The sequence below is a fragment of the Homalodisca vitripennis genome, chromosome 4, assembly GCF_021130785.1.
Source record: "Homalodisca vitripennis isolate AUS2020 chromosome 4, UT_GWSS_2.1, whole genome shotgun sequence".
Lineage (NCBI taxonomy): Eukaryota > Metazoa > Arthropoda > Insecta > Hemiptera > Cicadellidae > Homalodisca > Homalodisca vitripennis.
This window is the reverse complement of record NC_060210.1, coordinates 172178463-172194456: the sequence shown is the minus strand read 5'-3', so window position 1 is coordinate 172194456 and position 15994 is coordinate 172178463. Positions and strand designations below refer to the sequence as shown.

Sequence of the window (15994 nt, the reverse complement as noted above, 5' to 3'; positions counted from 1 at the left end):
ATTGATATCTCTAAAAATAAACTTTTTTTGAATTTTTATATAAAAGTATGCGACTTGTAAAAACCTCTAGGCGTACAACACAAAAATCACTGATATTACCTAAATAAATAAATTAGTAAATAAATAAATAAAAAAATTAGTATTTTAATAAAATACATATAAATATGTATTAATACTCATAAAATAAGTATTTTACGATTTCAAATAAATATGTATTAAACGCATATACCATGGCGACGATATTACGTCGCCCGGGGATTCTCGCAACTTCATTGGCGACGATACATCGTCGCCGCGGGGATCTTCGCATATCTTCTCGGCGACGATATTTCGTCGCCTGGGGTTCAAAGGGTTAACATGTTCAAAACCAATTAAAGTCATAGCACTGAATTAACAATGCCATGAACATGGTAACAGGCTGTCACTACTAGAAGGTAGGTGGTTTGTTGTTAATAAGTATTGCAATGCGTAACTTTTATTTTTATCTTTCAGTGTATAAACGACAAACTACAATGATTATTTATTTTCTGTTCATATGACAAATTAAAGATTTTATATTATATTATTAATATGATGGTGTACTGTAAAAGTTATTATTTATACCATTTTTTAAAGTTGGTCCTAAAATTAACCAAAGTTATTGTAAGTTACTTTCTTATTGGTACTGAGTTAAATTGATCAAAAACTACTTCAGAATGACTGATCATCAAATTAATCTTAGATATATAATTTTTTTTAATTACATAAATCAGTACATAATCTTTCATTATATCTATTATTTCTATGTTTTATATCTATGTTTGATGTTTATAACATTCATGGTGAGTAAACACAAAAGAATAATTTGCCTTCACATTGGTTTTGAAATGTTTTAACAAACCATAAAATCTGTTAGTTATTTTATAGTCTTTTAAAATGTTAACAGGTAATACTTCACGTCAAGGAAACTTCAAGTGTCAGCCTCAAATACCTCCTCGTTTACGGAGGAAATCAGAGGGTGAAAGAAGAGAACGTAAACCAAGAGATCCTTCAGGACGAGGACCACGAGGTTCATTAAAAAGTGGGTCTGGCTCCGGAGGCGAGATTGGGGATGAGAACTGGGAAACTACAAGTGAGGCCAGTGAACAAGAGGAGAAAGAACATGAAGATGATAGAAACAATGAAGCCTCCAGGAGGAACTTCAATCAAAATAGAGGAAACTCACGTCGTCAGTCTCAGCCAAATCGGTAACTAACTACATCAGCAATATAAAATTATGATTGCACAAATTTTGACGTTTTTCAATGTTTTCATTCATAAAAGAGATTTTCTTTGTAAGGGGGGTTGTAATGAAACAGCCTGAGTTTTACCCATAAGACCAAAGTTAAACTTTTTCACCCTTACAATAGGTTGTGTAATAATGGGATATATCTCATCTTTTATATGGTTCTTGTAAATTGTTTGTTTTCCAACTATGAATACAATCAAATTTGTAACTTTTTTCTGAATAATTCATAAAAATATTGAAAACCTCAAATAGTTGTTTTGCGGATTTATTGTATCCTATATAATCAGATATTTTTTCATAATTTTGCAATTAAAAATAAGGTTGTAAAAGTATTTGAAATTGCATTGTTCTTATGGGGCTAAAATCAAGATGGTTACCAGTACACCTGGTTCTTACTGCATGAATATTTACAGAAGTAAGAATAAATTCAATATTACAAATGATTTAGGTAATTTAGTTTTAAGAACTGTTGTGGCACTATTCTTGTACATATTAACGTAAAACAAATAAAGCTATTTTGATTTTATTCTTAAAATTACTTCTATAATCTTGATAATCTGCCATGTACATGACCAGAGCATCAGTGATTCATAAACAATGTAATAAATTCAAATTTCAAGTACTGTTTATTTTCAATATGGTATAATAGAATAATAAAAAATATTCATTATTGATATACCCAAAAATGCCATCACATGAACTTTTCAATGTCAATGAGTTTCTATTTAAAATAATTTTAATAGAGTCTAATATATAGCTCAAGTCATACAATTGTCTGTTGTCCTGGAAGTTGAAACTTAAACTCACCCCCTATTCAGTATGTATTTGAACAATTTTTACATTTATTATCCCCTAGTCATGATAAAAACACATATTAAGAAATAGACATAGATATGTTTATATATATTTATTTGTGATTATCTCTTTACTGCAAAGCAGCTAACACCATTGCATAAATGCATCAATCGTGCAATAGTACACAAAATAGTCATTGGATATAGCTACCTCAAGTAAAATAATGTCCAAAACTGTGATAATTTTGTCATATATGTATGATATTTCATCTACAAAGTGCAACAAAATCATGTTTGCAATTGGTAATTGTGTACTAATCAGCTGACCAATCTTTTAGAGTGGTTTTAATTTTGTTTATGACACAATTGACAGTTTGCTTTAGAAAACTTATTAAGTATTATAAAATATTAGTGATGAAATACATTTTGCTTGTACCTATTTTTATGACAAGTATTGATACTATGAATGAGACTGAGATTCTACTCTACATCACAAATGACGGGCAATATAGTAATTGACTAGAGAACCCTTGCGTGGTTCTCAAGCTACCTTAGTAATAGATTTCAATTTGTTTCTGTCTGCGGGGTGGCTAGTGATCCATTGTCAGTGGACTATGGAGTTGTTCAAGGAAGTACTCTCGGACCAATTTTATTCTTAATTTACATTAATAACATTTCGAAAATAAATTTAAAACGGTAAACTTTTTTTATTTGCAGATGACACTTCAATTTTTGTAAACGGTAATAACTGGTTAGAAGTGCAAAGGAAAGCTCAGAGTGACCTCATGACGTTAAAGAAATGTTTTGATCAAAACATATTAACGCTTAATATTTCAAAAACAAAATTCTTGCCAATATCTCTTCGCTCTATTTCTGACTACCATTTGAAAAATTTGACAATTCATAGCTGTGGAAATTTTATGAATGATTCATGTACATGCGAAAGCATAGATAAAACAATAGCTTACAAATATCTAGGAGTTATTTTTGATCATAGGATGACATGGTCATATCATGTAGATTACTTAGTTAAAAAATTACGCCGATTGATTTTTGCTTTCAGACAGCTGAGCTATGTCCTTGGTGCAAGTGAGATAAAGCTGGCGTACTACGCTTACATTCAGTGTATGCTATCATTTGGAAATATCGCTTGGGGGGGAGCTAGTAAAACAACTCTAAATAGCCTGTTTTTTATGCCAGAAACAGCTGCTAAAACTTGCTTTTCACAAAAATCGTCGTTACCCTACTGACACCCTATTTCAAGAATTATCAATCCTTACAGTTCGTCAGTTATTTATAAAATCTCTCATGGTTCACATCTTCTCACACTTTCACTCTATCTTTTCAGAAATTCCCCATTCATATAACACCCGATATGCCCGTGACACAGGAATAGCCACTTTACAACTATATAGATCTTTCTCCACAACTAATTCGTATTACATATCAAATATACTATTCAGAAATATTTCTAGATTCTTTCACGCTTATAATTTCTTTAACGCACAATCCTTGTCAGTTTTTAAAAATCGTATCAATGAGTGGCTATTGCAATTAGGCATATCAGAGGCGGAGATCATTATCACTGCCGGGTACAGGGGACCTGACCCTTGACCATGACGTTGTTACTATTACTAACCGAACACACACACACACACACACACACACACACACACACACACACACACACACACACACACTCCCCTATCTCTCTCTCTTTCTCTCTCTCTCTCTCTCATCTCACTTCTCCATAAATTGATTATTTGAGTTTAGCAGCACATAACCATTTTTATTTTGTTTCCACCGCTTGATTAAAAACAGTCACTTACACAGTAAAATTCAAGTAGCAATAGACATATATCCCCCTTTATCTTTTTTACCTTATTTTTACTCTACTACTAACATTCCAGCGTTTTATTTAAATTTTATGTTGGCGGCTAGATGCAACTAGGCCTACGCACAGGCAGATTGCCCATGTAGGCTTTCCAGTATTGTTATTTTCATTGTGCTATTCGTTACATTTTTCTTACATTTCTTCTACATATATGAGCTGCTGTATATATAATAATAGCTATTTCATTTAAGAACCATTGTATATATGTTACATATAAACTGCTGGAATAAACGTTATTCATTCATTCATTCATTCAGAATACTGGCTACTTCTAACTAGTGATGTGTCGAATTCTGAATCCACCGAATCTTCAACCAAGATTCAGATTCGAGAATTGGTTAATAGGATTAGACAATCAAATTTACGTTGACCCGCCGCATCATTACTTATCGACAATACACTAATTACTGATTGCTAGAATGTGTTTTTCTGTAAATACAAACTCTAATTATTAACTACTGTAGTTTTGTAACTAATATTTTTGCTTTCAGTTAGTAAAAGTATTTCATATATCTACATTCATGCATCGACGAGTCTGCTGCACCTATTGGGTGGTAGGCAGGTGATCGGCGTATGCAAATTACCAATTGCTAAAACGTGTTTTTGTTGCATTTTTTGTTTAAAGAAACGTAAATAGATAACCTAATCACTAAATTATTGTACTTTAGTAAATAATATTTTTCTTGCATTAAATATTTTCTATATTTATGTTCGTGCAATCACCGCAAGTCTGCTGCGACTATTTGTGGAAGATCACTGATCAGCAGTACCAATCTCAAATTACCGATCTCTAAAACATGTTTTAGTTGTGCTGTGTTTATGGAAACCCATGATAGATTACCTAATTACAAAATTAATGATACTTTTATAAATAATAATTAATATTTTGCATAAAGTTTTTTTTGTGTTTTATGTTTGTGTCAGATAATCGCTAATTTGTTATTATTTCACAATTTTAGTATTTGTATAAATGTGTTGTCTCTAAAATATTTAATGTTTATATTTTTATTTATTTATCATAACTTAGGGTGGTTTTGAGATTTTAAACATTTTAAGTTGAAAGTGGAATGTGGGGTATATGACTTGGTCCTTAAAATAAAGCTATTTCTAAGAACCTCTGCAAATCCTTTTAAAATAGTAATACTCTTAAGATTACTTTTTATGTTATCAAACAGTCCCGGAGGGTTTAAGAATGACATAAATTGAATTGGTGATGATTTTGTTCAAATCATGCTTAGGCTAAAAAAAAACCTACTAAGATTTGAAATTCATTCAAGAAATTTTGAACTTTTAAGATTTGGAATCTGATTCAAGATTTTAATTGCTCATCACTACATTTAACAGCTGTTCATATTTCTACAGGGTATTCTGTATTTTAAATTCTTCATTTATAACAGAATAAATACATATTATACATATTTATGCATTTCAGTTGATTTAAATCATTATCTTTTAACTAAATACTGGTGTTGTAATTAAAGGAAAGAGCCTCGGTATTAAGAATTGTTTATACTCAATACATCTTAGTATTATTTATACTATACTTATATTTACTAGTATTGCATTTGTAATCTATTTGTACTTGTTTAACCCTTCAGTGCCATAAATTTGTCCAGGTTAGTTTGCAAAAAATGTCAAGGTATGTATCAAGAAGAACCAGGCCAACCCAAACTATTCATTTACATCAGCACACATTAACCCTCCAAGCGCTACTATCGCACTGGTGCGATATGTTCGAACCACTTTAAAGTGCTACTATTGCACTGTGCAATATGTTCGAACCACTTTAAAGTGCTACTATTGCACTGTGCAATATGTTCGAACCACTTTAAAGTGCTACTATTGCACTGTGCAATATGTTCGAACCACTTTAAAGTGCTACTATCGCACTGTGCGATATGTTCATTTTGTTAAATTGCCGTAAAACGGTTTATTTAATTATTCCGTAATTTTCATAGTACAACGTAGGAGAGATTTCTCTACCCACTGGCTCTATTTTGTAAGCCTTTGAGTAGAATGAAAAATAACAGTCAGCTGATTTTGTCAGCTCTCGCCACGCTGTACTTTGTTGTAGTTTTCGTCTAGGTTAGTTATCGTTCGTCGACCGTGACGTATTGTTTTGATTTGTGTTATTATTCACTGTGCGATAGACTCTTGCTTCTTGTGTGTGTATTTTCTATTTTATTATGAGTTGTTACAGTGCCTTTGAGCACTTCAGGAGGCCTCTAGGGGGAGGCAGAAGAAAGAGGTTAGCGCAGCAATCAGAATCTGACTTTGACAGAGTTTCTTTAGCAAATGTAAATATGTATTTATATACATATGTATATAAACAAAATGACCGTAATAAAGATTTTATTATACTATTCATAATTATTATAACAGACATTTAGCTTTTGTGAGGTTATATGTATATCCAAACCAATATTGTTTGAGAAGTGTTTACTTTGAATGTGTCCATTGTGCAAATTTTGGTGTGCGGAACATTTTTTTAGTTTTTATATTTTGTGTATGTGTGTTTTGTTCCAAAGGCTTTGAAGTGACATTTTTCTTGTTCACAATGAAATTTTTGAAATATTTATAACCATGTTTTAAAACGCATTTACAACCTCACCATCTAAAAGAAAAATATCTACTATTCATCAAGATTTATTTTAGAGAAAAGTGGTTATTGTTTTGAATTATCTTTATTGTACTAAAGCATGTTTTTCCGAAAAGAATGATATATAACATTTTTAACCCTTTGTGCACACAGCGTGCTAAATTTTGAAGGTAATAAAAGTGAAAATATTTATAACCATGTTTTAAAACGCATTTACAACCTCACCATCTAAAAAAAAAAAAATCTACTATTCATCAAGACTTTATTTTAGAGAAAAAGTGAGTTATTGTTTTGAATTATCTTTATTTTACTAAAGCATGTTTTTTTCCGTAAAGAATTATATATAACACGTGATCTTTAACCCTTTGAGTGCCACAGCGTCGCCAATTTTGACGTTTCGTATTTAGATAATATTTTGTATATAGTACAAGATTGTTTTGGCCAAATAACCAGACAGCTGTATTCAATAGGTTCCAAACTATCAATAAATACTAGTTTTATGTTGTTTCTGTACTATTTTATCTGTTAACACATTGCGGACACTAACAAGCTGGGCTCGTCACGCAGCGGCCGGGCCTAACCATCAATAACGAGCTCAGGTCGCAAAAGCGGTTTGCTTTTAAATTTCCCTCCAAATAGTTCTTTTAATGTCTGATAGATCGGGCGATTGTCTTCACTTGTCAACTAAGAGTATTTAACAACGGTCTAAACGTTTAGAGTTTTCAAAAGTTTTATAAATATCCTACAGATCGCAGTTGTATGTCAAAGTTGAAAAAATCATTCCATATGAGTCTACTCTCTGCTTTTTAGCGCTGATTGGGTGTTTTCCTCAGTTGTAATTATAATACTTTTGAAGTTAGTGACACAACGAAAAAGACGTAGACGTACATGTTGGCGGGTTTAGTCTAGACAATGGCCCGGATGTTGTAATCGCTTCGCCCGAGCTGCTTTATTTAGACTATGATTCAGACATCATCCCTGCCATCCTGGAACCTTGCTCGCGTGTTATCGTTCCTACATCACGGATACCCTAGCAGGCCCATGTTCCATCTGAACGAATACATTCACAGCTGAATTTTCTAGTATACGAATAGCGAACGATACTGTGGCGCACCAATTGCTGTTCGTGCGGCCGCTGACCGTAAATTAATTCGTACCCGCGCGCCAAAAACAATACGATCCGCAATGGGTTAAACTTATGTTGTTTGGGTACTTATCAAGAGAAGCCACTATTTTTGGACGAGTTTTTCCTTATCGGAGACAAAATAAATTACATTATTAAAAACAACTGACTTTATTTAACCTATTTTGGAATTTACAAGTTATTACAGCAACCAATGAAATTAAAAAAATATAAGAACAACGTTTCATTATTCGAAAATGTCAGGTTATTCATGTGTCTATTTGGAGATGATTTGACGATAGGAAGTATGACTCATAGAGTATTTTTCGATTCATTGTGGAAGGAAGGACCGTATAATGAAGCTTATTTTGATCTCTGATAAAGGAAAACTTGTCCAAAAAATAGTGGACTGTGATAATACCGAAGTACCTGTGCGATGAATCTGTCTCCCAGTCACGTGACGTAGCGGAGGAGTACTGTGTTGCGTAACGATCTTTTCTTGTTGTTTATGTGCCGATAACCAAGCATTTGAGTAAATACAAAATAAAATAGTAACTTATAAAGTATTTTACTGTATTTCTTTACAAAAGTAATGTAGTGATTTAAGTTGTGTCCAAGCGAAAAAAACTTGAATTTTCAGTGTAAATATTATTAGGGCTATTATTTAGTAAATGTAAACTTTTATGTAAATATGTTAGCAAGTATTTGTTTTTACATTTACTAATCATATTTATTTGTGTTATATTGATGTATGTATTAGATTTAATTGGGAAAACTACATCATTTTTAAGTAATTAATAAACTCTGATAAATGAAGTACAGTTTATAAAATGTCGGTACCGGGCAACATTTTGTTAATACATATAATGCCATCTTTTTTAAAATTATAGAATAAGATATTACACATGGGTTTTTATTAGAATTTTTTAGAATTATATGGGTCTTTATCATGGTATAAAGGAAAAAAAATCTTAAAAATACCGTATACTCTAAAATTAGGTTGAAACTTAACTTTTTATACAAAAGTAAAAAAACTTTTTTTTTATAAATACTGAAATTTTTATATTTTTGTAATCAAACTTTATTTGTAACGATATGTATCATATTCTGCATTTAATAAGAAAAAAAAAACAACAAAAATTATGGAAATCTGTTTTGGTAGTTATTTTACAACAGCTTTTTTCCCAAAAGCTTACAAATATGCTAAAAACAGCGTGGCACCTTAATGCATATGCCTTCGGAAAAATACCCGTGGCACTCAAAGGTTAAATGTTATATTTGTATCTATAAAGTGGCTTTTAAGAAACCATGTATTTTGCTTCAAAACAGCCCAGTACTTTAAAGTGATATTAATTACCACTTGGAGGGTTAAATGTTATAACTTTGTTAATTTTTGGACTAAAACACTTGATATAAAAAAAAATTTCTTTTAATAAAAATTTATTTTTCAGCGAATTATAAACCTATTTTACTATGCATGCCTTTAAGAAAATTATATAATAGTAATAAATAATAACTCACGTTGAATTATTTCCTTTTTTATTTTGCTGCAAAATAAATACACAATTAAAAAATTCCTCACAAAGTAGATGGTGTTATAGTTCTTACCCACAGGTATTATACTGCATAACTTCCAAATTCAATTATCTTGAAAAATAAACTTTTTCCTCTTGTTTATATTTAAAAACCTTGAGTTGCAACACTTCATGAATTTATTATAATTCATAAAAAAATGACATTAACACATATTTACATAAAAAAACAAAATTATGGGCTTAGGCCCATCAAAAACAACATTTGAAAAGACGGTATCAATTTACAATATCATGACCATGGAAAGGTATGTTCATTTTTTTTCCTGAAAACTACAATTTTTCCTGAAAACAATAGTGAAAAAAAAAATTCATCGGCAACGAAAATCAAAGGAGTTACAATTTTTTGAAATTCTCTGAAAACTCTGTTTTTAGCAGTACCTCTGGCAACACTATCCATATTTGACAGTTTGGTATTACTCCGCGGCTCTCTCAAATAAAGAAGGATGCCATTTTGAACTATTTTGTTCCTCCGTGTCTATTCTTAACCTCCTAGTTCAGTAGTGGTAATGGCACACCTTTGTGTTGGATGTTCGTTATCTTACGTGGAAGCAATTCGTAAAGACGAGTATGGAGTAGGTAAGTGATAAGTTACTGAAGTGATAGTGACTAGTACGTTAATCCTGTCAATGATGCCTGCCCGTTGCGCAATGCTAGCTCTTTTAGAAAAAAAATTAACTCTAGCTTGCAAAAGTCGAATCCCAGAACACGTGATGCCCCTGCTCCTTAACGCAGTAATGCCCGAAAGGCATCAATATAATACAATAATATTCTTTCCCCCCCAGTTTATATGCACCTGTGATAATAATACTAGGCTATAAATGCCCAACCCATGAAAAAAAAGTCCATTTTCCATGGTCACGGTATTGTAAATAAATACCGAAAAGACATTTTGCACATTGTACATTGAAAACATGAAATGTTTCATAGTTTTGTAATTTTCTTTCACTTGACATTTAAGTAATTGGGTATTATCCAAGGCCACTATATTTGGAAGTGTTTTTTTATCAGGGACGTAAAAAAAGTAAACTATTAGAAAGAGCAAAATTTATTTAAATTTCTGTGAAATTTACATGTGATTATGACGACCAGTTCTTGTTTCTGCCTCCCCAAAGGAAGCGATGTTAATATCTGTCCCTATATTAACATTTGTTATTAGGTAGGTACAAGTGGGTAAAAACATACATACGTATTAGAAATATAAGAAGCTAATGAGCGCTCACATTCAACATGATCTGATGTCAAAAAAGTTTGATGATCTGGGCCGTGATCTGAGGTCGGAAAAGTACTGATCGGGAATGCTCCTGGCCGTCAGTGTGGGCTTCTGGCGAAAGAAGAAAGACATACCAAAGTACTGACATTTCAAACCAACTGTCACTCATGTCCTCTTGTAACAGTATATAAACAGTGTTCTATTTGCTTAATTTTACTTCATTTATTTGAAAGAATTCAATTAACACTACTTGGTAAATAAAAATACATAACCGCACAATAACAAAAGAGAGGCAACAGACAAAAGTTGACTGTCTTGATGCCGCCAAGCAGTATAGAGCTGACATTCAATGCCACTTGTATTTAGTGTTTGTTGTTCAATATTTAATTCAAAAACATTATATGGAGTGCTTTTCAGAAAGATTATTTTATAGTAAATACAAAAATAACAATATTGCAAGACCTAATTTTGAATTTTGGCGATATATTATATAGACGTTCGGTTAAATGGGTGACGGCTCTTTTTGCACATCTTTCTGAAGTCCCTAAAAACGAACGTTGGCTCTTGTACATTTTTGGACAGACGTTGGCACTGAAAGGGTTAAGGACCTGTGGTTGCATGTCACTACTAATTGATTACTCAGTGTTATGAAAGGGAACAATGATTATATCATCAATATTTGCCATTTTAATTTCAGTATATTTATATCTGTTCCATATGGATTTTTGTTATTTTGCGTTTATAGTAAAACATTTTGTTATGTTACAGAAGCATTGGAAGAGAAAAACAAAGAGGTGGCTCTTATGACAGAGAAAATGATAATAACCCCAGAAGGTCGATGGTGAATGGCGGTATCAGGTCACAGAATAAATCTCAGACAGTACCAAAGGAACAAATGGAGGTCAAAACTGCTGAGCAATGTGACAAGAAGCAACCACGAACTGACAAGGACAAACGGAATAATTTGGATCGCATAGATCTTTGCAACACTGCCAGTAAGACTGTGTTTGTTGACTGTACTATCAATTCTTGTTCTTTTGTTATTAAATACGTTTTAAATTATCTAATTATACGATAGTTTTGCATCCATAGCAAAAGAACAATTTGAACAATTACATTCATATGAGCTAAGGCTATTTACAAAGTATTAATCATTTTACTTTAGTAAATCAAAAGCAAGACAAAAACATTATGTTATATACATTCTAAAACTTCAACTTTTCTTTACTTCTCATGGTTCATGAACATTTAAGCACCATTTTTATTTTACTCTAAAAATTCCTTCTGCAAAAAGTCTGTGTATGCTTTGAGCCATCTGGATCCTTGAGCTCATCCTGGTCATCATCCTTAAATGGCTGGCAGTCAAATCTGAACTATTAGATGGATGACTAGAAACAATCTTATCTGTACTGTCTCAAAAGGTTTTTGGTTTTCTGAGTGTTGTGAATCGTTCTGCGTGGATGTTTAGGTGCTGCACTTATCCGCATTGATAGTCATACCATGTTTCATGTATTCCACCAGAACCACTTTTAAAATCCCAAAACACTGTTGCTATTAGCTGCCAAAAATTCTTGCTAGGCTTTTTGTTTGTGTTGACTGCTTGTTGTTTCCCACACCTTTGACTGTTCTTTAGTTTCAGGATTCTCGTACTGGACCCAAGTTTCATCTCTAGTTATAATTCTTTTCAGAAACTATTCTCTTTCTTGGTCATAATGCATAAGAAAGTCCATAGCAGAGGTTGTTGTTTTTTGAGATCTTTTTTAAAAAAATGTTCGCTACCCATCAAGTTTTCGTTAACAAAACTTTCATTAGCCTAACCTCTGTGTCACTATTTCGTACAAAACAGTCTTGGAAATTTGTTTAAATTCATCCAAAAGCTCTAAAATAATTAAAAATTGACCATTACAAATTTTTATATTGATATTCCCAATAAGTTCATCAGTATCCATAGACGGCCTGCCACTTCTTTCTTCATCATAGAACTTTGTTCGGCTACTTTTAAATGACTGAACCCATTCCTGAATTAGTCCTTTACTCATTTACCTTTGGTCCATACACAACACAAGAGTTCTCTGGGAAATTGCTGATGCCAAATATTGTTAGGCAGTGTGGAGTTAAATTACATTACCCACTTCGCACTTTTAATTTTCTATTGAGGAAAGTTGCAGCAAGTGACTAGAGCTCGAATTACTTTCACTTCACTATGCTGAATACCCACTTCACCCAATGTGCATGTCGGTGCAAGAATTCCAGCAGTACATTCTTCACTTTCCACACATTGGGCTAATGGAGGTTACTCTTGGAAAGTTTTTTTTGTTCTTTACAGTTCAGCCAATTTATATGTCACCTAGTAATCGGTTAGAATAATAAATCATAATATTTTGTAAATAATGTGAATGTGGGTACTCCCAATATATGAAGACCATCAGCATTGTACTTTATACTGTGTCCTAACTGAATCATTGAACTTGATGTTAACCTATATAGGAATGAAGCTTCATGTAAAATTTCAAATCTATAAGTCAGTTCAATCTCGATATATGTGAACAGACAGTATTGAAATTATTGTTCAGCTCCTTTAGTGGTTTTACTAATGCTCAGCCAATTAGTTCATCTGAAATCCAAAACCAACTGATGTTGACCACTCTTGAATAAATTCTGGTTTGATAGTCGTACATGTTTTCATCATTCTATAAATACTCTTTCTTTACTCAAAATATTATCTCTTAAGAGATTTTCCTTCACTCTTTTTCCCCACTTTAATCTCATTTGTAAGGTCACTAGAACTATAATGGTCAGTCCCACTCTGTTCCCTCAAACATCCGTAACTTGTGATATGTGCTTTTTGTCTACTGAAGCAAGAACTATTTGTTTTTTATCGATCCTCATTATTTTTGTATGTTAAAATATTTTCAATTTATATATGAAAATCTGTTAGTGCAGTAATTTTTAAACAGTTTTAGTTTGGTAGTTTATTAAAACTCAAAAGAGGCCTACCGCCATTTACAAATAAATTTATTAAATACAATCTATTTTTATAATGATCATCTCTGTTTAAGGCCTTGATTATAAATGTTTAACTCTTTATGTTTTTGTTTGTTTCTATGTTTTGCAGATATAGCTTTTTATGATTTCTGTTTATAATAAGAGCAAAACAAATTTTTTTTTGTGTCATTAATGTTTTTGTGGTGAATTACTTTAATGGGTGCGATTTTCACAACATTTAATTTAAAAGAGAACACATGGGCTAACCTCCTAAAGCACCAGTAAACTTATATAGGTGTTGCTTGTATTTAAAAAAAGGTCCTGAGGATAGTAGGAATATTTAGTATTGGAAATAATATATCTAAATTAACTTCAACTATATAGTGCTTTAACATACTTAAAAATATCTGGTTGAATATTTAAAGGAATCTGCTGATAAAAATTGTAGACTTCATTGAAAACTGGGTTGTTTTTTTAAACCTAGAAATAATATACCATCTTCAGTTTTTACATATTATGAATTATGATCAAATCAAATAGTTTGATGTTTTTTATCTTAAAATTCAATATGTCATTAAAATTTATTGTAGTTACTGATATTTTTTAACTACACTGTCTATTAGTCCACTGTTTTGTTTTACTTGTGCAACTGATTTTTATTGATCTAATATTATAACATTACCTTTTAGGCTATACTAACATAGCAAACTGACTCTTTTTCAGAATTTCATTATTGACTGAATTATAAAATCAAATTAAATTGGTGAATATAGTATTTTTCTAACATTTACATAACCTTAAGAGTTTTAGTTTAAACCACTTTTATTATACGAGGCTCCTTGCAATTGTGTCATAATGAAAGTGAACTTTGTGTCCTTAATATGGAGACATTCTATTGTAATGTTTGATATGTTATAACTTTTTAAATGTTATTACATTTTTCCAAGCTTTGATCAAACGCTTAAAATTTTTATAATGCAAACCTGGAATCGCCTAGAATATGCTTAAATTTCTCCAGCTTATAAGTGGATATCCTGAAATATTAAATACATAAATACTAGTTTATACATTCACAAATTTGTATTTATTAGTTAGATGTAAAAATCCAAGAAAAACCAAAATATAGATAAATACAGTAGGATTCCAATATCGTGGCTCAAAAGAATTTGTTTCAAAATATGTTTTAGATATGTCCTTGAGTAGATATTGCTGGTAGATCATAAAATCTCAAATCTGGTTGATTGTGCCTGTATTGTCTTCAAGAAACCAATGAAAATAATTAGGGCATGCAATATTTAGGAATATTTATTAAGTTACCAACTGAGTTATAATTAAGATTAAATTAAGAGTAAATTAGTTTAAAAAAAGATCTCAAAATAAAATTTTGATACTGATGATAATGTGACACTGTTGGATATGGGAAAAAATCAAGTTAGGATTTAATAAAACGTTTTATTGAATTTCAAATGAAATTTGACATTTCAGTTAATTCTCTGTGATTGAGGTTGTTTTACCCTTTGTAAGCCACAAGTTTTAAATATTTCTCTCTGTCTTGAAAACAGAATAAATTCAAATTCATTTATAGAGCTATAGTTAAGAACTATTTGATTACAACTTTATGTTCTTTAAGTGTATAGTTTATATTTATTCTAGGTGCCTAAAACATTCCTCCTTTTAATCTATTTAACAGTTGAGATTTTTCATTTCTCATTTCAATATATTTTATGAATAACTCAAAAGGTCTTATCACTAAAATTGGCAAGTGTTTCATAAGCAGCGCATTAGACCGTTTCAAGTGCCAATGCCAAATAAGTGGTAAATTAAATTATTTCAGGTTTTTAACACTTAATTTTATAGAACGCTGAAACTCCCCATCAATATGATCACGTAGAATTTCTGGATCGATATTTTTAATTTCAGTGTTATATACAATCGCTAATTTTACGTTATAATTGCGCATTATATAATTTTACATCCTTTGTGTTGTTAGTAACACAGTTCTTCACTACAACCCACAAGCTGTGTTACATCAGTTATTTTATTTATTAATATTTTTTTCCAAGCAACAGCTGGCTACTTGTATTGTTTTTTTATTTTCCTCTGTTAAGACACCCACATTTTTATAAAAATTTGTATATGTAATGTTTAAGTCATATAAACTATACATTTCTGAATAAATTTTAGGGTCAAAAGTATATTTTGAATTTTTCTGTTGCAAACTCCACGTTAAAGTATAAAATGAAATTTGGGTGTAGATCAAAAGAAATTTTTTTCAACATAGTTTTTTAATCATTAAATTATGTTAAATTAGAAAAAATAAATCATCAAAAACATGTTTTTCTCTTCTATTGTGGGATAAATTATGTGTAATATGTTATACTTATTAGTTGCATGTACCCTAAAACACTATGCCACTATAGAAAGTGTGCCACTTCAAGGGTTAAATGGGACTATTAAATGGGTTACATTGAGTAGTATATCAGATTAAAGCTTTGAAGAGACTAAACCAACTACTACACTATATCCG

General features: G+C 31.2%; 1 protein-coding gene across 22 annotated transcripts in view; it reads left to right on the top strand.

Moving 5' to 3' along the window:
• LOC124360638 (protein PRRC2C) overlaps positions 1-15994 on the top strand; it is a 158080-nt gene that overhangs the window by 75363 nt on the left and 66723 nt on the right. For 21 of the 22 annotated variants that reach the window (XM_046814423.1, XM_046814434.1, XM_046814427.1 and 18 more), the window contains exons 19-20: positions 926-1226; positions 11251-11477. In XM_046814423.1, coding sequence (XP_046670379.1) covers positions 926-1226; positions 11251-11477 — 528 coding nt within the window. The remainder of the gene's footprint in view (positions 1-925; positions 1227-11250; positions 11478-15994) is intronic. The other variant, XM_046814424.1, reaches the window with a different exon arrangement.